The 24,485-nt window shown below is 49.5% G+C and overlaps 2 protein-coding genes across 2 annotated transcripts in view; both read left to right on the forward strand.

The window, feature by feature from the left end:
- The window catches only part of LOC8026866, a 68,824-nt gene that overhangs the window by 12,232 nt on the left and 32,107 nt on the right, over positions 1–24,485 (forward strand). The gene's annotated exons all lie outside the window — the stretch shown is intronic.
- On the forward strand, positions 13,228–20,985 carry LOC120836390. Its single transcript, XM_040205244.3, has 3 exons — positions 13,228–13,240; positions 14,290–15,795; positions 20,816–20,985. The coding sequence occupies exons 1-3, from the start codon at positions 13,228–13,230 to the stop codon at positions 20,983–20,985; spliced, it is 1,689 nt and encodes a 562-aa protein (XP_040061178.3).

Here is a 24,485-nt window from a genome sequence, read left to right on the forward strand (position 1 = left end):
CGAGTCTCCACTGCTGTCGGGGCCGCAGGCCGTCTCGGAGAAGAACCAGATCACCCTCTTCCAGCAGTTTTCCCTGGCGTTGTTTCTGGCTTTGCACGTTCCTCAGTTCCACCAGGTACTCTTGGCTCCATCGGCGCCAGAAGGCTTCCGTTATCATCTGTCGGTGGGTCCAAAACCTGCGGAGGTCGGTGTGAACACCTTCGACATCTTTCTTCCCCATGCTTGGCAGCGTCGTCAGTCGTCTGCCCGTCAAAAAGAAAGACGGACAGAGGGGCTCGGGCTCTCCGGGTTCGTCGTAGACGTGAGTAAGCGGTCTCGAGTTCAATACCGCCTCGATCTCGGTCAGTGTTGTTGCCAACTCGTCGAAATTTAAACATCTGGCACCAATCGCTTTCTTTAGTGAGAGCTTCGTTGATCCGACGAGGCGCTCGTAGAACCCGCCCCACCATGGGGCGCGCTCGACGATGAATTTCCACTCGATTCGTGCGTTGGTAACGTAACCAAGGACCTCGGGATCACGAATAGCGCTCCATAGTTGTTGGAGGTCTCTGTTGGCTTTCTTGAATGAGAGTGCGTTATCGCTGTAAATGGTCCGAGGGACACCTCTTCGTGAGATGAAACGTCTCAGCGCCATCAAAAATGACTCGGTGGACATATCTCTGACGAGCTCTAAGTGAATCGCTCTCGTTACGGCACAAGTGAACAAAGTCACATAGGACTTGTGCAGTCCGTTTTCTCCCTTTACCAGCAGTGGTCCTGCAAAGTCGACGCCAGTGACCTCGAAGGGTTGAGCCTGTGTCACTCGGTCTCGTGGAAGCGGAGCGGTCACTTCCGTCGCCGGACGGGCATTGAAGCGCTGGCACGTCACGCATCCCTTGATTATCTTCTTCACCAATTGCCGTGCTCGCACCACCCAGTACCTCTCTCTAAGCTGGGCCAGGGTGTCCCGAACTCCCCCGTGTAGCACCTGACGATGCGACTGTCGGACAAGCAATTCTCCCAAGCGATGTCTGCCTGTCAATACGCTGGGGTGTCGTTCAGAGTACGGCTTGTCACTCTGTTGAAGCCTACCGGTGACACGGAGAATGCCGTCATCGTCAATGTGCACTGGGATGTCTCGTAGAGGCGAGTCCGATGGAAGACGCTCCCTTTTTTGTGTACTCCCGATTTCCCGTTGAAGCTCTTCCCGCTGTACTTGACGTATCCAGTATTTTTCGGCTTGATCCAGTTCGATGGCTGTAAGTTGACCGGTGTTACTGTTTACATGCCGTAGCTTGCCGACATAGCGCAGAATCCACGCTGTCACCCGAAAGAGGCGTGCTGCATCGCTGTAGCGTTCAATGTTCAGCACTGAAGGAACCGCAGTGGAGCTCGTTGCCTGGAGCACCTCAATCGTCCTTCTCTCCACCAACGCTGTCGGCGGAGAGTCATCCACTAGTGGGGAGTGTGGCCAAGAGCTCTCGTGCATCTTGATCCACGGAGCTCCCTCCCACCAAAGAGAACTGTCAACAAGCTGATCAGCACCGATCCCTCTGGTCATGAGATCTGCCGGGTTTTCCAGTCCGGGGCAGTGTCTCCACGCAGAGATGTCGGTGAGGCGTTGAATCTCAGTCACCCGGTTCTGCACGAACTGTTTCCACTGAGATAGCTCCCCTGTGATCCAATGCAGAGCTATCGTTGAGTCCGTCCAGAAGTGTGACTCGTCTGGCGTTTGTTTCAAGCTTCGCATGACGTAGCTGTGCAACCTGGCCGCCAACAGACATGCCATCAACTCCAGTCGCGGTAGTGTCAGTTGCTTGACTGGAGCGATTCGTGACTTGCTCATCAGGATGGTCGATGTAGTACTTCCATCCGCGTCTGTGACACAGATGTAAGCCACTGCTCCGTACCCGATCGGGCTGGCGTCGGCAAATACGTGCAGGGTAGTTTTCTCCGCACTTCCAGTCGTGCCGGCTTGGTAGTAGCGCTGCACCCGAATGTTTTGCAGATCGTTCAGTTCACTACACCATTGCATCCATTTCCCGTCCAAGTCCTGTGGCAGTTTTTCATCCCATTCCACATGTCGTTGCCATAGCTGCTGGAATAGAGCTTTTGCCCTAACAGTGAATGGTGACAACCATCCGAGGGGGTCGTACAGGCGAGCCGTTGTTTTGAGAAGGGATCTCTTCGTGCTCATTCCAGAATCTGGTTGCGTAGTCGTCGATGGAGTGAACGTCAGGTGATCAGTGTGGGGGCTCCACGTCAGTCCCAACACCTTGAGGACGCCCGTTAGATATCCTAGGTGCTTGGCCTCACAACTGTCATTCACGAAGCGTTCGTTCATACTCTGGTTATTTGAGGCCCACTTGTGGAGTGTCATGGAAGCAGTCCCGAAGATGGCGTTTGCGTCGTTGTAAAGCCTCATAGCTTCCTCCTCGTTTTCTGCTCCCGTCAGGAGGTCGTCGACGTAGAGGCAATCCGCAAGAATCGTTGCTGTGTCTGGGTAGTCTTCCTCCATGCTCTTCAGATGATGCCTGAGGGTTGCCACGAGCAGGAATGGGCTGGCTGTTGTTCCGAAGGGAACTCTCGTCATGCGCCAAGCTTGTACCTGGGGTCGCGGTTCATTCGCGTCTGGCGTCGTCTGGTACCACAGGAAGCGCAATGCGTCCCGGTCCTCTTCCTGTATTACAATCTGCAGGAATGCTTTTTCGATATCTGCCACCAACGCGATTCTGTGGCTTCTGAAGTTGAGTAGCAAGCCAACGAGGTCAGCGGTCAAGTTAGGTCCGCTTTCAAGGTTTTGGTTAAGTGACCTCGACCTGTTGCCATGCGATGAAGCGTCAAACACGACGCGCAACCTCGTCGTACTGCTTGACTCTCGGAGCACCGCCTGATGTGGCATGTAGTAGGTCGGCTTCTGCTCGTCGACGTCGTTCCTCGTTACCGGCTCTGCCATTCCTTCCAAACAGTACTGTCTCATTACAGCGTCGTACTCGCGAAGCAGGTCCGGTGTTTTTTGGAGACGGTTCGTCAGCTGGGTCAGTCGTTTTTCTGCTATTTCCCTGTTGTCGTCGAGATTCACGTTTGATTTCCAGGGAAGAGCAACTTCGTATCGGGAACCAACTCGTTTGATGGTCTCCTCGAAGGAGTCTAGCTGCCGTTGTTTTGCCGAGTCAACTCCTTCGTCTTCAGTCACTCCGATTGACTCCAGTGTCCAAAACAGCTCTAAGCAGTCTGTTGCTTCAGCCGTTGCCACTGATGTCTTGAGGGCGATCGTTTGCGTACATTGTACGTCGTGAACTGTTCCTCTCACGGGACCCTGGATACTCCATCCGAATGCAGTCTCGACCGCTCTTAGCTTCTCTTTTAGTGGTTTGGATTTCCCCGTCACGAGGTCCCAGTAGTGCTCTGAGCCGATGAGAAGGTCAATATCACCACGTTGCTCGTTTTTAGTCGAGTCGGCCATCTTCAATTGCCCGAGTAGTTTCTTTAGGTTGGGTTCTGGGATAGGGATCTTCTGATCGCATATCACGTCCGTTTCAAGAACTTCGAGCTTATGCATCTTGCCGTTTTGTGCCGTTAATGAAACCAGTACCCTGCTAAATACTCGTTCTGATTGGTGTCCGCCGAATACTCCGACGGTCAGTGTCTCCTGTCCCAAGATCTTGCACTCGAGACGTTCGGACGCGTTCTTTGTAATGAACGAACGTTGGCTCCCTCCGTCGAAGAGAGCTCGGACGAACATCCCGTTGGTTTCTCCTGCACACCAGATTGTTGCAGTCTGGAGAAGGACAGCTGGCCCGGCAGCTTCGCCTGTGGCGGTTTCCAGATTCACTGGGACGCTCGTTATCGCATTTCGGTTTGCTTCTACCTTGGCTGACGTGTAGCCTGGGTCGCACATCGTTGTCGCATGCCGTCTCGAACACTTCGTGCATTGCATGCTGCTTCTGCATTCATTCGAGCGGTGATTAGGTTTCGTGCAACGGAAGCATCGTCTCTCCAAGCGCAGCAGTCTTTTCTTCTCTTCGATTGAAATGTCAGCAGAGCAGGCAGCTGTCGCGTGGTTTTTTTCCTTGCAGAAGAAACAGCTATCAGGTCTCGTTGTTTGATGCAGTAATGCTGCGGAGGATTGATAGCGTTCTCTGGGACTTCCCTTTTTCTCGTTTTTCTTCTGACTGAATCCACGCGGCTGTTGCCTCGTGTCCATAGCTTGTTGTGCAGCTAGGTTCTCGCGGCTCTGGACTTCAACTCTCAAAAAGGCAAGCAGTCGTGAGAATAGTGTCACGATACCTCGTTCAGTGGTGCTTGTCTCCGTCGGTCGTTCCTGAGAGTCCTCGGATCCGGTGGACATCCCTCCGGCTGAAGCGTCCAGCGTCGACACGTCCGATGCTTGCTCGTTCACGATCGTTCTGTTAAAATCCAGCAGGATTTCCTTTGGCAGTGCACGCTGAACCACAGGAAACAAAAGAGCACCGAAGGTCTGATGCCTCTGTCCGAGTGCCTCCAGTCCTCGGAGGTGGGAGATGATGGTGTCGTAGAGTCGACGGAGACCCCGGACGTCGTCGGCGTCTCGCACTGGCTGTAGATCTAGGAGCTTCCGCATATGTGTCTGAACAAGGACGTCCTCATTTCCGAAGCGTTTCTTCAGCAGAAGCACGGCGTCCTCGTAGCACCGTGATGTGGGAGGCAAACCCCTGATGGCACTTGACGCCTCGCCGGTCACCGCAGCCCTCAGGTACCCGAACTTGTCCAAAGTCGTTAGCTGGTCGTTGGTGTGTATTACTTGCTCGAACTGCTCCCAGAACTCTTGCCAAGAGATGCTTTTGCCGTCGAACTTGTGTGGCTCGAGCTTCGGGAGCTTTACTCGGCAGGCAGTCGTTGTCGCGTTTCCGTTGTTGTTCATCGGCGATGAATCCAAATTTCGTGGTGCACCTGCTCGGACTTCCTTCAACTCTTCTTGAAGTGTTGCAATACAGGTGACGACCCGATCATTGTATTCAATTGTTCGCACAAAGTTTTGCTCGGCTTCTCCTTCCGGCACTAGTGGCTCGATGGCGGCGTCCACCTCGTTCAGTTGTGCTTGGAGGGCGCCAAGCCTTGCGGAGGAGATGCTGAGGTTCTTTTCGTTTTTCTCGTTGCTTTCGATGTACGAATCAATTTCAGAAAGGAGTTTGGTCACCTGTGTTCGCAGTGCCGTTCGTTTCCCCTTGAGTCGTTCCATGATCCGGAGCTCGTTTCCTCAGTCGTTGGCGAATCCAAGATGGCTCCTGCCTTCTTCTCGTTGCCTGAGCCGTTGGAGAATCCAAGATGGCTATCCAAGATGGCTCCTGCCTTCTTCTCGTTCGTTGTTTTCACTTTTCTGTCGTTGGATGTTCTGCGTTGAAGTCATGTCCTAATTTCCTTCATCCCGGGTTTCGGCACCAACTTTTTAACAGTGTGGAATTAGGGAAAGGACTCGTTGGTTTTTAGAATAACAGAACATGGTTTATTGATATTGAAAACTAATTTAAGTAAAGTTAGAGAAGGCACGTCCTCCTTCGACTGTCGTTGCAACAAGAAGGGCGAAGTCGCCCCCACCAAGCGTCGGTCCAAGAGGGGGGCTCGTCGTTTATGACCCCACGGTTGGGCGCGCCTTCCTCGCGGCTCTCCGTCCCTCTCCCCGGTTTCCCGGAAAGGGGCTGGTGCCTCGGTTTCTGCTCGTCTTCGAAGTCGCTCTTCCTTCCCTCTTCCCGGCTCGGGCATCTCCACGTTTTCTTCTTTTTATTTTACAACAGTGGGTTGTTGAGTTCTCATTGCCGCTTGCCGCGTAGAACATTCCGCGGTGTTCTGTTGCGTCGATGCTGCTCCATTGGACTCGGGGCTCCTGGCCCCGCTGTTGTGAGGCCTCTGTCCGCTTAGCCGGTTTCGGATCGTTGCCGGTCCCCAGATGGGCTCCACCACAATTGATGCATTTAGGGGTTTGCGAACACTCTTCCATGCCGTCGTGGACGGATCCGCACGAGCCACAGCGTGTGGTGTTTTTCGGGCAGACGTCTTTCTTATGCCCGAGTCCATGGCATTGGAAGCATACCAACGGTCGCGGACGGTATTCGTTTACGTTCAGGACCTCACTCATTTAGCTTACTTTCCTAGGAAGGGTCCTGCCCTCGAACGTTACCAAGATGGTGTTTCCTTTGCGTCCGAGGGGCCTGGCTGCCACGATGGTGTTGGTCTTGCTGCAAATGTCCGTTGCAAGCGATTCTGGGGCGACGTCGTTTCCCTCTCCTTTCAAGTACAGGGTGTCACAAAAGAAAATTTACACGGTCTTTTTTACCGCAAAAATAAACTAGGCATCGCCGAACGCTCATTCTCCGCCCGAAGGTAGAGCTAGAGGTCACAACCAGATGCCAAAGTTTCAGCCCGATCCGATAACTTAATCAAAAGTTATAAGTGGTTTTCTGAAAATTTCAATGGGAAAATGGAGATTATTTTTGCCCGTTTTCGGTTTCTGGTGCCGTAGAGCCCCATGTATTTGAAAACTCCGTCGGCCGCCATTTTCCCATTGAAATTTTCAGAAAATGACTTATAACTTTTGATTAAGTTATCGGATCGGGCTGAAACTTTGGCATCTGGTTGTGACCTCTAGCTCTACCTTTGGGCGGAGAATGAGCGTTCGGCGATGCCTAGTTTATTTTTGCGGTAAAAAAGATGGTGTAAATTTTCTTTTGTGACACCCTGTAGATGATCCCTCGGCACTGATTTCCGGAGAGGGCCTTGTATGGCTGCAACGGGTGCAGCTCGTCTCCTTTGCGAATCTCTGTTACCTTAAGGAGTTTGTCCAGGCAGAGAGGATCCTTTGGCATGGTGCTGATAGTGTTGGCCTTTTCATTTCGGCGGATGGTGTACTGATCCGTTGTCTGAATTCCGGCGCGTTCGATGGCCTCTTTGATCTCTTTTCCAGTGTAGGCGCCAACTTCTTTTTTGCCGACCGATCGCAAAACGACAGTTTGCGTTGGTGGTTGCGCGAGCTGCACGAGCCTCCACTTGTTTGGAGTGGCCCGATGTCTCCCACGTCGGCGTTTCCTTCCCGGCGACACAACCGGCCACTCGGTGTCGTCGGCGTCCATCGTCGCCGACGACGTCAGTGGCATGCACGCGCCCCAGGTTTCGATTAATCTCTCCGGTCTGCGCACGTTCGAATTCTTGGCGTGGCACGCCGCAATCTTGCACCGGCGTGTCAACATCCTGCGTCTCTGGGCACCTCCCGGTGTTGCTCGGCGTTGCGGCTCCTGACTGGGTGTGAGCTGTTTCACTGCTCTGTCTATTGTCACCGCGCGACGGTTGTTCTTCCTATCCGTTACCTGGTTGAGGTTGCGTGCCGTTAGACGATGGCGGCAGGGACGCGCATTGGGCGAGGAAACTGTACAGTTCCCCGATGAATAGTGGGTGTCGCTCAATAGTTGATGCAATCATACTGAAAGCATGCGTGGGCAGTGGTGGAGGCGTGCCTTGCGGCCAGCTATCCGTTGCGCTTAGTTGAGTTGTCGGGATCCCCGGCTGTGTTCCTTGGAAGCTGGCCCACTGCGGCAGCGGTAGGTGATGACGTATGGTTCCTGCCATGCTGATGCCTTCCAGCACAGCTGAAGCGACGAGACCACCCCGCCCGGGGTGATCTTTGGTCGGAATAAGCTATCGAACGTTTCCGGGACCCATAAGAACACGTCTGTCACAGTCAAAAGAACGCTAAAAAAAAAAAAAAAAAAAATCCTCTGCGGCCCTTCGGTGGCCGCTTATATTGGGTTCAGCAGCATTCTGGGGTCCTCCAGTCCACCAATCAGAAAGTTTTGGAAGAACCAATCAAGAGGGGCTTTCTGAGCGCCAATCAGAAGGTTCGGAGCCCGAAGCAGTACGAACATTCCAAAAACAAGCGCATACATGAGACAGAACACATTCCAAACGAAGCTCGTGGTACGGAGCAGTGGCGGCTGCTACGGTCCCACATGACGTCAGGTGCAAGGCATGTATACAAGGTCAACTAAGAAGCAGAGCTACACTGAAAACCGGCTATAGAAGTTGTGCGAAATTCCTCTATGTTGTAGGAAATTCTGAAATGCGCTCAAATGATAGGAGAGGAGGAGCAAGGCAGGGGGAAACAGTTATGGCGGCATGTCCAGCTGCGAGCCAGCCTCGCACACAAGGTGACACGACCGCAGGTGCGGGGAACTCTGAGCTGAGCACGCAATTAAAATGTCACGCCCGGGACACCATTTGTAAGGTTTTCAGAAGATCCTAGTCGGTCGCACCCTATCTCCCGTCGTCAGCATCGAACGCGCGGTGTGGCGCGTTCGATCTAACACCCAGTGTTGTCGAACGCAAAACCCTTCAATCTCATCCACCTGCGTGTCGGATGAGATGGATTTTCTTCTATAGACTCTTTTCATGGAAAACGCCATCAGGCGCTGTTCCACTCTTTGATGTCCCCGAGAACTTCCGGTTTATAAAATGAATGAACAAAGGCGACCTTAACACCGGTGCTTGAAATGTTCGTGAAATCCTCCAGGTGAACACGAAACGAACGAAGAAGCGCGAGATCTGTTAACATACTTGGAATATTCTTGAAAACCATCTTGCCTCCTTCAATACGTTAAATTGTACAGCCGAAGGCCCTCGTTAAATGTCCCACTTTGTTGTCCGTGTAGCATTTCTGCTTTCTAGCGCCGGTGACGTAAGCAAGCTCGACAGACTTGCGAAGACGGTGCGACCGGAAGTCGCCTGGCACGCAAGCGCCAGTTCATGTTTATAGACCAACACGCGGAGCTGACGTCACGCAGCTGCGGTGGCGCTGTCAACGGCACTGCGCATGCGCAGACGCTTCGCTTCACACGAATTCGGTTTCTGCGCGCGCGCAGTGCCCACACCTGGTGTGGGCAAACACGGGCTTGTTTGTAAACAGCCGTGTCGGTCTATAAGTAAACTGCAAAAGGTCTATTGGACTAGTTGTAGTATATGAATTCCTTCCCACGAATCAGCAGAATAGCGTATTTGCACTTTCAAATCTCTCAGTGTTTTCCCTTTTTTTTCTTCCTGCATACAAGACCGTCACGAAATGCCAGAAGTAGTGTTCTCGTGTATTTTTCCACTTTATTTCCTTCGCGGGGGTTCATCGCGTAGGGGGCAGAAACCAAGGCCAGAGAGTTTAGCTGCTCAAGTTTGTTACGTGACGGCCTGCGTTTCGAACGCGCGAGCAACAGAGCTGCCTGAACCCACAAAGGGGCAGGGGGGACAACTGCTCGGCTTTCACGAATGTCGGTGCAAAAGGTCGCTTCCTGAAGCCATCTGGGTCTTTACTGCGGACGGTGAAACAGCCCCCACCTTACACGAAGCAATCATGGCGAAAACAAACCAAAGCAAAACAGGAAAGCAGTCAGAGAGCGGAAAGAATCGCTTCGAAGGCCCGTACATTAACCTCAGTAAATAGTGATCGCGCTTCAAATATTCGCGTGGAAGTCGATAATAAAATATGGCAAGTGTCAGCTAAAAAAAAAAAAAAAAAAAAAAAAAACATTCACGTTTGAAAATTTTTTGGTACACAATTGTTGCGCGCTAGAATAAAAGATGGGACAACCAGGAAATAGTTGCAATTGAGTAGCCCTTTGAATAAAGGCTATGGCATACTATCATATCCCCGGAACTTGAACAACGAGAACTAGAATTAATGAAATTACAGTGAAAACATTCATACACTATCCAATGCAAATGCAATATCACTGCTTACCAGAATCATATTGCACTCGTCTTCATAAAAACGGATCTGCACACTTCCATAGTAAAATTGTGACAGAAACGAAGCGAACAAAACACACACACACAAAAAAATCATTTAAAATTTTTTTTTTGAAGACTACAAAACGGTTTAGTAGGATCTATGTCCGTGTCTCCTGTAAAGTTTTCGTCACCTGATCCCACCGGCGCGACAAACATTCCTCGCGAACAGCCGAAATCGAACTGAGCGTAGGTCGACAGGAAGAGCTCAAAACGGCGATACTTCCGCCGTCCAGGCTCCAGCACAATGCTCTCCACTTCGCGCTCCAGTTCGTGGCCGACACGTGCAGCTGGGGCTTCTCGCTTGCCGGGAAGCGACTTTCCAACCCCGTTCTCGGATTACCATGCTACGTTCCACCTCGCGCTGCTAACGACGCTACAAGCAGAGTTCCGTTTTTTTTTTTTTTTTTTTTCTTGTTTTTTAATGCGTTAGTGCCCTGGTACGTGCGCTGACCTTGTTGTGGTTTCTTTATTTTTGGGTGAAGAAAAATTAGGGGAGCTAGGAGAGAGGCCGTGGACCCTCGATCAGGGACAAGTCGCTACCTAGCATTTTGAGAGAGGGATAAATGAAGGAAGGAGGAAAAAATAGTTACGTACAAGTTTGAGCATCCGATGCACTGTAGTCCAAGAGCCAACTGAGTCCGCAACGATCAGGGAGATCACATCCGCTGTTATCGCAGTGCCGATCCGAGATGGCAAAGTCCGTCAGTGTACCGCGGAGGTTCCCATCTCGGCTCCCTGCTGCTAAGTTCTAACTTGACATGGCATCTCTATTTTTATTTTATTTCAAATATTGCAGGCAGCAGCGCTGCCCCGGCAGAAGGGGGTTACGTAAGGAAGGTGTGACCAAACAAGACGTTTGAATGTATTCACAGTTATGCTTTCAACGAGTATTGTCGGCAAGCGATTCCACTGTTCTTTTCGTTGATAACGATGGGCACCTGTGTAGTACGGTGGTCTTACTGACAGCCTCCTAGAAGGGGAAGCATTATCTGGATGATGGATGCAAGGGTACCGGCCCAGGAAGCTTCAAGTTTCGCTAAAACGGTAAATGCTATGTTAGCACCTGCCTTTACGATTGATATCCATCTAGTAGCTTCCTTTTTTCATGGTCACTAGGCCGCTAGCGGTATCTTCTCTTTTACAACTTGGTCTTTCTTGGCACAGGTTCGTTCGAAAGTGTCCGCGTTGGGTTAGGTTAGCTTAGGTTAGATTCTCTGGTCTTAAAAACCTTGTGTCAGATATGACTGGCTGCGTGATTGGTGTCCATTTTTACAATTTTGGCCGGTTCTTTTGAGCGCTGAAGCATAAGCGTTTTTAAGAGTCTCTTCTGGCTTTGGCTTTGATCTTCTAGCACCCTCGGTGATGTCCCTGGTCGTCTTTATGACGGGAGAAGTCGGACCTTGCTTCACGAAACCCTGTATTCATTTTAGAGCGCAGCTCTTAGGGGCCCGTTTCCGGCTTGAGCGGCGTCGGCGTAACCGCGCGGTGCATTATGGGTAAATTTCCCCGCTAAATCTAGCGGAAAAATTTCTCCGCTAAACCTAGCGGGAAAAATGCCCCGCTAAGTCTAGCGGAAAATTTTTTCTGGGGGGTCACGTGACCCCCCAAGGTCACATGACCCCCCCCCCCCCCCCCGCCCCGAGAACAGGTAACCCCCAGTACCCTTCCCTCCTCCTGCTCAAGAGCTGCGCTCCAATTCGGTGTTACCCTTACAAAAATGATCAACGAGTTTCAATTGACTTTCTATTGTGTTCCTATAGAGTCAATTGAAACTCGACATAAACTCAATGTCTAATGAGTTTGACCCTTAGAAACTCAATTTTGATTCTATTGAATTTACTCATTAGGAATGCAATTGAGACTGATCATAAGAAACTCAATATCGATTCTATTGACTTTACTCACTAGGAATGCAATTGAGTTTGATCATTAGAAACTCAATATCAATTCCATTGAATTTACTCAATAGGAATGCGATTGAGTTTGGTCATAAGAAACTCAATTTAGATTCTATTGAATTTACTCATTAGTTACTTTACTCATTTACTCAAATGAGACTGCTCATAAAAAACTCAATATCGATTCTATTGACTTTACTCACTAGGAATGCAATTGAGTTTGATCATTAGAAACTCCATATAAATTCTATTGAATTTACTCATTAGGAATGCAATTGAGTTTGGTCATAAGAAAGTCAATATCGATTCTATTGAATTTACTCATTAGGAATGCAATTGAGTTTGGTCGTTTGAGGATTACTGCACCCGTGTGCACCGAACGATTATTGCTTGTACCAATGTTTTTCTATTAAGGGATAGAGTCCAATGACGTCGAGACACTGTTTATCTTCTATGAGACTTTCAAGGAGGAAATAGGAAACTGGGAACCTTAGTAGATGCTGAGGTGGTCACCGGCCAAATGAATACCTTTCTTATGTAGGGTATATAAGGCGGTGGGGTAGTCAAGGGAGTACGATTAGTGGGTTGTGAGTGCTTAGTTACGATGTTTTCGTTTCCTCTATGTGCTTTGTTTCTTTCATGTTGCATGCTTTAAAGAATTGTGAAAAAAAAATTCTCACCCAGAGCAATTTTTTTTAAATGCAGTTGCAATAAATTCTATTGAAGCACGTTGCAATAATTCAATTGAAAGTCAATTGCAATATTTTTATTAAAACTCAATAGCAAAAGTTCTATTGAAACACTATTGCCAAAATTCAATTGAAATGCAATTGCTAAAAATTCAATTAAGACTATGTGGCCAATATTCTGGGACGGATCAATAGCGACTCAATAGAAAAAGTCTATTAAGTTTCAATTGAGACTGAATGAGGTCTATTGAGTGAGTCCTTTACACTTTCAATTGAAAGTCAGTTCATTTTTTTGTAAGGGTACAGGGAGTTGTAAACGGCGTTCATATTTTTTTTAATAAACTTTTTTTTTTAATATGTAGCCATAGACTCTGCTTTTTTTTTTAATAAACTAAATTTTTAGTAAACGGCGTTCATTTTTTTTTTTTTTTTTTTAATATGTAGCCATAGACTCTGCTTCCTTCCACCTCGGACATACGTGCGATGTAGCCTCACGATTGCCGCTGCAATTGATGCATTTCACTGAGCTAAACGTGCATTTCTCAGCCGTCGGAAGGTGGTTCTCAGCACATCGATTGGACGCTTGGGCGCGTTTGCAGGCCCTCTTTTTGTGTTCAAAACCGCCGCAGTTGTGGCATTGTAGGGGCTTCTCTTTGAATGAGAGAACCGAGCGCCGCGCATATCCTAGTAGGACACTGCTAGAAAGGTGGCTGCCGCTGAAAACGATTTTGACGACTCGAGATATTTTAAGTCTTCGCACACTGGCAATCTTTGCTTCTGATCCTATGGGTGCTGCGCCAGTTCTTCGTCCGTGACATCCGCATCAGCGTCGTGAATTATTCCGATGCTAGTACGGCATGGCAATGAAGAGTATGGCTCAACCTGGATTCCGCAGAGCCATGTATTGTTCATCAGCACTTGTGCTGCATGTCCGTTTCGGACGTCGACTGCCATATGGTTGATTCGTTGACTGTTGCGAACTTGAAGAATGCATTCCGGACTTCTCTTCTCGAAAGCCTGTGTGACCTTGAGACTGCTAAGGAAACTCGCCTCCGAGTCGGTCAGACCATATACGACGGTGGGACTGTTGGAAACGCATTTTGACACACGAGCTGTGCGAAATTTGTAGAGGGAGTCATCACTTCAAACTCGTTTTCGATTTCCAGAGATGTACCATGGTCCTCGGGAGTCGTTGTCCTGGTCCATGTCGGAATGTTCCAGGTTAGGGAATTCAGGGGAGGCGTTTGGAGGGACAGCAGGGCTGTCTTCCGTGGGGTTTACCGCAGGTATTGCCCAGGTGCAGGTTAAAGTTACAGTTACTCATACGAAAAGGTGCCTAGGTACGTACCTAGGTATTCGCTTAAAAATGTACCTAGGTACTTCAAAGATACTTTATTTCCCCAAATTTGTGAGAATATATTGGAAGTAAAGATTTTTATACTAAGGATACTGTTGTGTTCTGCTATTTCTCTTTCACTTCTTCTTCTATGTATTGCCCTACCTATCTCACTTTAAGAATCCTATCCTCTTTCTTTTCTTCTTTTCTATGACATAAAAGCAGTTCATCACGAGGCACCGGACGAGATGGTCGTTCTTTCATAGCGGTACGCTTGCTGCTGAATTCTACATTATGGCGACGAGGATGGGATCTACGTGAGTTCTGCGCTGGACTGGGCTTCAGCGAGGACATGCGGGGAATGCTGATCGCCGAATGGGCAATTTCTTGCGTGTCCCGGCAAAACCTTCCCCAGAACTGATCCAGCAACAAGATGGCGACTACATCGAACGGCATCACCGAGTGCTGAGAAGCCATCTTGGAGCAGCCATGGCCTCGGGCGGCAAGCTACCCCCAGAGTTCTTAGTCAAGCTGGGACCTCCGCCCATTCCATGGGAGCGATGGATCAAGATGTTTGAGCGTTATTTGCTGGCAACTGGCGCTCAAGAGTTTGGTGCAGAACGCCGTCGGGCAATGCTGCTCAACTGTCTCGGAGAGGCCGGCCAGCAGATTTACGACGCTCTACCAACGCCTGAGCCTGCTGTTGAGGAAGCGCTAGCACCGCTGGCAGCAGCAGGTGGCGAACAAGTTGTGGGAGCTCCCCTTGATGTCTACGAGGAAACAGTTAAGTTACTGGAGGCTGAATTTACACAGCCAGTCAATGTGACGCTCCAGGAGCTCCAGTTTCATCTACGAAGACAGAAAGAAGGCGAGTCCCTTCGCGATTTTCTGTCGGCTCTACGGACGTTAGCCGCCAACGCTAATTTTGGAAGCCGTACTCAAGACCGTATCCGGAAACAGTTCATGATTGGAGTGGCTTCAACTGAAATTCAGGAACGGATGGTCCTCGATGCAGCTCTCCCGTTCGACGTTGTTATGCATACCGTCATGAACCTGGAAAGATCACGTCGAGAGGTTCGAGAGTGGGCTGGCGTCGCTGCACCGAGCGAGCAGACCTGTCAAGTGACGCACTCATCAGACTCGTCAGCCTCGAGACAACCCAGGGAGAGACAGTCCGGGCGACGTGAAGGGCATGCTTCCAGAACGCCATTCAAGCAGCCTGCCCGTCAGCATAGTTCTTCACAACGGATATGCTATGAGACATCGCCGCCACCTCCACGGAGGTCATCATCCCAGAGGGTTGCGAGACAACGTCCTGCCTCGAGAGACGCGTGTGCGACCTGCGGGGGAAGCGGCCGAGATCCGTTCTCCAGCCATCAGCAACCACGACCTGGACAGTCGTCGGACCGCCGTCAGGACCCCGCGGCACAGTCAATTCGCTCAAGGCCAGGCTGGCAAGGGCGGCAGCATTCAAGGCGACATGACAATTTTTGCCACACACGTACTTGTGCCAACTGCGGACATGGTCCTCATCGATGCCAGAGCTACGACACCTGCCCCGCAAGAAACCTTTATTGCTACAACAGTGGTCGCAGGGGTCACCTTGGCCGCGTATGCAGAAGCATACGTCGGGACTACCAGCGATCGCGATACAAGCAAGTGGAGCAGGTGCTCTCAGATTATGATGACTACGACGACGACGATGATTCTGAGATCGTATGCCACATAACAGAATCATTAACTAAAAAAGTCTTGATTACCGCCAAAGTCTTTGGAACGCCGATACAGTTCCTGCTCGACACCGGGTCATCCGTCTCAATAATGGACAAAGCCACGTTCATGCAATGGTTTGCGCGAGATGCACTCGGCGTACTACCACCGGTGACGCTACTGAATTATTCGCGCCAGCCCATTAATATCCTGGGAGCCTTCAAGGCAATGGTGATATTCAAGCAGCGTCACGCGCAAGTGCTATTCTACATCGCAGACCAAGGCACATCATTGTTAGGCATGGACGCCGTTGTGGCGCTGGACATCAAAATGAGCCGAGCAGCGCGGACTTGTTTTTATACTGCGACCAGTGACATCGGTGAGGCCTCTACAAGTGGGGCAGAACAACCGTCAACGTCGTCACAATCACCTACATTGACAACCAAGTCGATGGCATCAAATTCAGCCGCGACCTCTCAGCTGCACGACTCGTCAGCTGCACTGGAGGAAAAGTGAACTGAACGGCTTCTGCCACCAGCAAAGGCAAGTCTGATTCTACCTACTGCCTTAGCGAAGCCTGTGTCTTCTCCTCCTAGACTTCCATCATCTCTGACACACTTCGATCATCTTTTCACCCTAGGACTAGGCCGAGTCAAGGGAGTCACCTGTAAGACAAAGATCCGTTCCTCTGTCACTCCCGTTAAACATCGAATGAGACGTATTCCTCAAGCTGCTCGCAAACAAGTTTCTGACGAGATTAAACGTCTTGAGGAGGCCGGAGTAATCGAACGCATTAATGCCTCCGAATGGGTGTCACCGATAGTAGTCGTCCAGAAGAAAGACGGCAGTATTCGCATGTGTGTTGACCTTTGTGAAGCGAACAAAGCGGTCGTAATCGACAGCTACCCGCTTCCACACATTGAAGAGTTGCTGAACGCCTTACATGGAGCGCAGCGTTTTTCCAAATTAGATCTCGCTGCCGGATACCATCAAGTCCCATTACACCCGGATAGTCGGGATTTGACAGCGTTTATTACGCATGAAGGACTGTTTCGCTTTAAGCGAGTGTGTTTTGGATTAGCCTCAGCGCCAGCCACATTTCAGCAGATGATGGCGAAGATATTACAGGGCTGCAAAGGAGTGCTTTTCTACCTCGATGATGTGGTTGTCTACGGTAAGAACCAGCAGGAGCACCTGGAACGCCTGAAAGAAGTGCTCGTGCGCATATCTGAGGCTGGTATGAAACTCAACAACAAATGCGTGTTTGACGTAGGAGAAATTTCGTTCTTGGGGCACAAAGTTAGTGCTGCGGGGATTTCACCCCTTCAAAACAAAGTCGACGCTATTCGTGCGGCACCCATTCCCACGGACCTAAAGCAGTTGCGGTCATTCCTAGGAATGGTTGAATATTATTCACGCTTTATACCGCGCCTGGCTTCTGAAGTGGAACCGCTTCGAACGTACTCGAGGAAGGACACCCCGTTCATCTGGGACCAGGCAGCAGATCGAAGTTTCAATCGGGTGAAAACGCTGCTGTCCTCTGCAAGAACGTTAAAGATGTTTGACCCAGAGCTGCCTATCATCGTAGCTACGGATGCTTCAGCTTATGGAATTGGAGCAGTGTTGCAGCAGCTTCACGGACAAGACATTCACCCAATTGCTTTCGCATCACGAACGCTGACTGCCGCAGAAAGGAAGTATTCTTCGGGTGAACGAGAGGCCCTTGCGTGTCTGTGGGCCTGTGCAAAATGGCACCCATATCTCTGGGGTCGCCAATTCACTCTGCGCACAGACCATCAAGCTCTCGTCGCTCTTTTGGCCACAAGAGGGACCGGACATCGCCCACTCCGGATCACTCGGTGGTCGACCCGGTTGCTGAACTATAACTTTCAAGTACAGTACCAGCGTGGCGCAGAGAATCAAGTAGCTGACGCTCTCTCCAGACTTCCGGTACCGGAAGATGAGGGAGGGACAGCATTTGACGAGCAGATTGTGTCTTTCACCGCTCTGAACGACGAATGCATATCAAAAGCTCAACTCCAACAGGAAACGGCGGATGACCCCCAGCTGACTGTAGTGATGTCTTATGTCATGTCGGAATGGCCACCATCTAGGGCGTTGTCTTCCGACGAAGCCATCTTCCACGCCACTAAAGAGACACTCTCTGTACACGACGGTCTCCTGCTGCGCGGGGAACAGTTCGTCGTTCCTACCAGTATGAGAAATGCTCTCATCGGCCGAGCACACGAGGGCCACCCTGGCATCGTCAGGACGCAGACTCGCCTTCGCGAACTATATTGGTGGCCCCGCATGAATGCGGAGGTGAAAATGGCAGTCCAAACCTGCGGTGTTTGTAGCTCGGCTGACAAGAGTGCAAAGACATCGCCAACACCTTTGCAACCCGTGCCCTTGCCAGAGCGACCATGGTCAAAGCTCGGCATCGACATCGTTGGCCCATTTGAAGCTTCGCCACCAGCGTATCGGTACTGCATCACGCTCGTGGATTATTTTTCAAAGTGGCCTGAAGTCCATTTTTGCTCCAACGTCACGACAAGCACGGTGACCGGTTTCCTGAAGCTCGTCTTTTCTCGGGAAGGATACCCCGACACCATTGTGTCTGACAATGGACCTCAATTTTCTTCTGCAGAATTCGAGAGCTTCCTGGCTAAGCGAGGTATTAACCATCACCTGGTCTCTGTGTATTATCCACAAGCGAACGGGCAAGTAGAACGATTTAATCGTACCTTCAAGTCGTTCTTACAGTGTGCTGCACTAGAGAAGCGTCCAATCCACTCTGCCGTTCTGGATTACTTGTGCGTGTATCGTTGTACGCCGCACGCAACGACAGAACTGTCTCCTGCGGTTCTGCTACATGGACGCAAGCCACGCAACCGGCTTCACATCATTGGCCTTTCTCCATCGCAGTTCTTGAAGAACCCATTTGAGGAGCTGCAGCGTCTGCGGTGCCGAGTGCAGCGGGGACAAGAGCACAGCAAGCGCTACACAGACAGACGGCGAGCTGCCAAAGTTCCGACATTCCAGGTCGGCGGATGGGTGCGCGTCAGGAAGCCAGGAAAGGTAAAGAAGGGAGACCAAGCTTTTGGTCCGGCAATGAAAATTGTGGAGCGTGTCGGTCGATGGACCTTCAAGCTTCAGGACGGTCGGATCTGGAACGCCTCCAAGCTTACAGCGGCAACGGCTCCACCTGGCCCAGATAACGTTGAGAAGTCGTCGCAAGCAACGACACAGTCTTTTGAGCGCCTTCGTACACAGGGAATTCTCAGAAAGACCTCTAGAAGCCAGCGTCCTCATCATGAGTGGCGGCCAAACAGATTAAAGCAGGCTACTCAGTGGCAGCAGCAGCAGCTAAGGCCACATACGCCTCCGCCTTTTCCACCTCCACGGGGACAAGATGAGGATGGAGACGAAGCGTGCCCAGGTAGTCCAACCGGTCTTTTTGACTCTCGACAGGGTGCCGTGACGGTGCCACCAAGTACACACCAAAGAGTGAGGTTGCCACCGGAAATTCCCGTTCCCTCAGTGGATGCTACAATTCCCCCATGCCAGTTTCCGTTCCCCCAGTGGAGGAGCTTCGGCGATCGACCCGAACTCGCCGACCACCGGTTCGGTTTAGAGATCTGAGTCTCTGACCCGCGGTGACAGACGTGACAGTTGACTATATTTGTCTTGGGGCGAAGAGAAGTTTACATATTTCTTTAACGCTTATTATCCGAAGTGCAATTTATTGCTGGAATTCTGTAAATAACTTGCCGTAGTTTTGTAAATAAGTTGCTGGAATTCTGTAAATAACTTGCCGTAGTTTCGTAAATAACTTGCTGGAATTCTGTAAAAAGAAACTTTCTGACAGTGTTATTTGAGATATTGTGTACAAGAGTATGAGTGTTGAGTGCGAATGCTTTAAAAATAGCCTAGGCTAAGAGTCAATGAATGCTTAACTTGAATTTCTTTTGAATTATGATTTGTGCATCTTTGCTTTGTATGTATAATATCTATGACTGGTTTTGTTATGTGCATTTTGTATAGTCGTTTTTTCTCCAAAAGGGGAGGGGGGAAAATGTTGTGTTCTGCTATTTCTCTTTCACTTCTTCTTCTATGTATTGCCCTACCTATCTCACTTTAAGAATCCTATCCTCTTTCTTTTCTTCTTTTCTATGACATAAAAGCAGTTCATCACGAGGCACCGGACGAGATGGTCGTTCTTTCATAGCGGTACGCTTGCTGCTGAATTCTACAGATAAACACAAAAACGAGTTCGATAAATGTGCTTTATTAGTGTCAATGCGACGTCCACATCGGAGTTGAGTCCTCACGTGCTTTATCCCCACGCTCCAATTGGTTCACCGTTTTTACAGCTTCCACTGTTTACCATGTCACACCGAAACCGCCGAAACTCGCTTGTTGACGTTCTGGCCCTCAGAGCCGGTGCTTACGTCGACGGGCCCAGAAGACGTCGGCCGCATCAAGAAAGGCGCGAGTCGAGTGCATAGGCACCGAACCTCGACGACAAACACAAAACTTAAAGCTTCCTCGTTTTTTTTTTCTTTCGTGTGTTGAATAAAAAAAAAAAAAAAAAAAAAGCTTTTTTTTTTTTTTTTAGAACTGTTTTGATAATTTTAGAATTTGAGTCTGATTTATTGAGTGGAAACTGTGTTATATACGGCGATGTTGCCTTGCGTTACGATTGTAATTGTAATTTATTTTTAATTATATTTTATATTGTATTTATGGCAGAAGAGAGCCACCACCAGGACGAGACACAGGCAACGGAAACTGCGCACATCTTTCAAGTTATCTCCTCCCTTGTATAGCTGTCAGGGGAGCTTTAAACACGAAATGAAGTCGATTTCAGTTTGATATGAAGGAAGCGGGTCACTATTTTCCCTAAACGGAGTTCCGAAGCGATTCGATAAATTGGTGTCGCTCGTCAGGCACGTAGCCAAAAATTTTATTCGGGCCCCCCCCCCCCCCCCCCCCCCCCCCCTGGCTACTGGCTACGTGCCTGGTGTCGCTAGAACGGCACCGCTAATCCACCGTTCGCTCAAATTAACACCGCCATTCGCTAAAGTGTCGTTCAGTGAAACATCATGGGCGGAGCTTCGTTCGCTGAAACGTCGTTCGATCAAGTCAGTGCCTCCCGGGCCCTACCCTACAACTCAGCGTTAATCACGGCACATGGTAGTGTTTTAATATTTCCAGATTTATATATTTTCTACCATTTTGACGAAGTGTATTGGAAAGTACCTGTAAAAAGTAACTTCACTTAGTTACAAGTTACTGGAAAATGTACCTAAGATGCTGATATAGATACCGAGAAATGAAAGGGTTTGTACCTGAGGCACAACAAAAGTACCTAGATACCGATTTCCAGTTACTTGTAGGTAGTTACCTCACAACCCTGCCTAGGAGTGATGTCAGCAGCATCACCTATGCTCGCTGCTCTCTAGATGAAGACATGGTTCCTTGCATTCAGAGGCGTTTGGTGGTGCAAGACAACCCCAATTCCACTTGTCAGGACAAAACTTTCAAATCAGGATACACATATACATAGATTTCAATTATAGAAAATATCGAGAGAGCAAAATTTCGCGTTCCTCGCTCAAAGAATTTCGTCGTAATTTTCGCGCTGACCTTGGACTAGTTTGGAGCACACGTATGTAAAGTTCGCAACATCGCCACGGGATGGCGTCACAGCCCCACTGGCTGCAAAGTCCCTCGAAAAAATTCAAGCTTTTAAGTACCACCAACCATTAATGTTGTGACCATTGTTGTGAAAACGCGCAAGACACGTGCCACGAGCGGGTGCTCCGCCGCCATTTTGTTTCCAAGGGCCGCTCATTTCAGTGCTGCGCCGCCATTTAATTCCAAGGGCCGCTCGAGACACGGGTCTCGTGCTCTGGCGCATTCGACACTATACTTGCAAGACAAACGCAAACGCATCGAGGGGCTTTAACTGGCTGTGGAAACTGGCTGAGAAACACAATCTGCAAGCGCCGACAGATGGCGGCGGGAGGCCAATATCGAGATGCTTGGCGAAAGGACGCATAGCAACGGAGGCCGCACTGGATTGGCTGGTTATAGGGAGCGATGCCGTGACGTAACACTTAGCAACCGAAGATCGCCGGCGACGTCCCCCTTCGACAATTTCGGTGCCGCGCAGTGCGGGAGGGCGGGGTGCGTGTTAACCCCTCCCTGTCCATAGAGTCTAGACGTTGCGCTTCAAAACGCATTCCATAGAATACACTGCAGCAGCCGCCGTCCCCATAACAATAGAGCGTCGAGCGAGGAGGAGGAGGAGGAGGGAGGAGGAGGAGGAGGAGGAGGAGGAGGAGGAGGAGGGTTTACTGCTCGTGGAAGCAGCGTCGATGGGCAGTTCCGTAACTGAGTTGATAAAAAAATACACAAAAAGCAAAGATGCACTTTCAAACAGTTTCTGAAGCTCGATGAAATGTTGGGAGCTAATTTAATTGGGAAGGTCAAAATAAAGCTCCAAGAAAAAGCTTTCCCGAACAGACGAACCCGCCGTTGGCATTGTATCTAGCTCCCTCTTTTTGCGAGGTTTTAAACAAACGTGTAACGGATTTTCTTTTTTCAACTGTTTCGCGAGTGACAGTCTAAGTATATAGTCCAAAATATGCCGATGCAAGTGTTGACACGCACCGACGCATATCGTCGCTCGCGTCCTCATACATTCCCCTCCCCGTCTGCGATGTATGCCGTCGGAACTGCGAATCGATCCAAAGCCAATCCATATCCTAAGCACCGAGACGCCCTACCAAAACGAGTGCGGATTGATCTCTTTTTTACGCTGTCTTTCGAAACGGCAAAATGTTTAAAAAAGATATAATCGAATATATTTTTGAAGCGTTTTTTTTTGCGAACGTTGTAGTTTGGACCGACAGGCGTACTCATTTTTTCGTCATTGTTTTCTTCTACGTCCATGAAACTAATATAGAATTGTCCATCACAAGCCTGGCTACAAGGAGATATAGCGGAAAATTATGTCCATTCGTTTTATGCGAGCATTTTTGGTGGAGGACGCGTCCACGCAAAAGTAGGAAACCGTCGGTGAGCCCACAAAATCGGCGGTCCGTTCCGGGCACGACAGTTGGAACGGAGCTCTGAAACGACGCACTCTATTCCAATTGGACTGGTTTCCCGCGTCGCATCCTTCATAAAAGCGAAAGAAGGCCACACTGAATACAGAGTATTCACTGGACGCCATATTTGTGGGTGCTGTGTAGAGCGCGTGCTCAGAACGAGCTCACATCAATAGGCTGCTAAGACCGGCACTCTTGAGGGTGCGGAATGCACGTTGCAAAAGAACTGTGGATGCTCGCCTTTAGCACGCACTCAGCATTCGCGCACAGAGCTATGGCCGCCAGTGAATACTCCCTATACGGTGTTCAAACACATCTTACTTGTTTAGTCTGCTGCATGCAGGGTAGGGCGACATTGTTACCAGATAAGTAACGTAGCCATGCAGTCCGGCGAGGGCTTTAACGTGCATCACGCAGTAAGTGACGTTGGGAATACGCGTAGAGTGAACAAGACGTTGAATCAGGATGGAGAATAACAAGCGAGATGATTCAAGTCGCGATTTGTATAAGATTAGCTCTACCGTGATAATTTCAATCGAACCTTTCCCGCGAAAGTAATCGCGAAAAAAAAAAAAAATGTTTACCGTTTATCTATATATCGATGCTTGCTTTCTACGTACATGTGATTATATTTTAATCAAATAAATTAAGGAAGAAATATTCATTCCAGGCTGAGCTCGAGTAAAAAGTAGCGCTCGTCGGAACAACCAAAGCGTTTTCTTTCTCTTTCTTTGTCAAGCTAATCAGAACGCGAACGGAAACTCGAATGTCCTGTTGCAAGAAAATCGAAATGTGAAAGAAAAAGCAAATGGAGCTTTATGAACAACCAGAAAAAATCGAGCTGTTTTTGTGCTCCCATGACGGGATTACATCGATAACATATGGTTAATTTAACTACTTTTTTTAAATTTAGAGTAATTCTTTTTTCCGCGTTGCTATCAATGATCGGACGGTTCGCTCCATTAACCTACCGCGTTTAAACATGCCTCTTTTGATAAAGAATCGATTTTTTCGAGCTACAGTGTTTCATATCGAAAACATCTGATGTAAATAAAACATGTTTGATTTATTTAATTTTTCTTTTTTCGCGATGACTCTGCGCGGCACTGTATGCACAAGGAGAGGTCGAGATTCGGTCATCTTTCCCGCTGTTTTCTTCTTGTTGTCGGGAGGGTCACGGAGAAAGCACTAATCCCAACACGCGAGTACTGCTATGGGCGGGCATGTTTGGCTTGTCTCGAGACGGCCCAACTTGGACATCTATGCTGATGCGAGTCGCAATCGCCGTTGGTCAGCGTCCTAGTTCATTGTCGATTCTGTCTGGCTTGAGTTAGTCCATCCTGCAAGCAGACGAGCCTCTGCCTCGTCTGCTTTTTCGACAGATTGATGTGACCACTCTTGGAAATATAAACGCTTACGCAGGCGTTGTATTTAATTCGTGCGTCGTGCTGTTGTGACGTCTCGATTGTAGTACATCCCCCTGGTGGGCTATGTTGCACGTTTTGGGCTCCCAGGAGACTAGGGAGAAGGAAGTGACGTTAACCACACAGCAAACGCAGATTGGGTGTTGATTTTGTTTTCTTCTGTCAACATCCAAACTGCGTTTGCTCTGGTCGTTGACGTCACTTCCTTCTCCCAAGTCTCCTGGGAGTCCAAAACGTGCAACATAGCCCCCCTGGTACTATCTTCGACCTCTTCCTTCATCAGCCTCAAAAACGCCGCCATTGAGTTTGGCACCAGAGGCCGTACACTGAGATGATGATAGTGATTAAGCGAGCCGGACTGAATTTAGACGAGAGAAACAAAAACGAAAGTAACCGAGAGGATGTTTGTCGGAACTTGAGAAGGTCGAGGAGAAACCGACGAGGACAGGACGTCGTCGCCTGCTTGGAAGCGTTCCGTCCGTTCGACGACGGCATCGCTGCAGAACCAGGCGTGCAAGAGGAGTGCC

The sequence above is a fragment of the Ixodes scapularis genome, unplaced genomic scaffold (genome assembly GCF_016920785.2).
Source record: "Ixodes scapularis isolate PalLabHiFi unplaced genomic scaffold, ASM1692078v2 PGA_scaffold6__148_contigs__length_123643588, whole genome shotgun sequence".
In the NCBI taxonomy this organism is placed as follows: domain Eukaryota; kingdom Metazoa; phylum Arthropoda; class Arachnida; order Ixodida; family Ixodidae; genus Ixodes; species Ixodes scapularis.

What these genes read in the sequence shown, in the direction of transcription:
- LOC120836390 (XM_040205244.3), top strand. An exon ending in TACTGCGACCAGTGACATCG is followed by an intron (nt 15,796 to 20,815) that starts GTGAGGCCTCTA and finishes AGTTACTTGTAG; the next exon opens with GTAGTTACCTCACAACCCTG.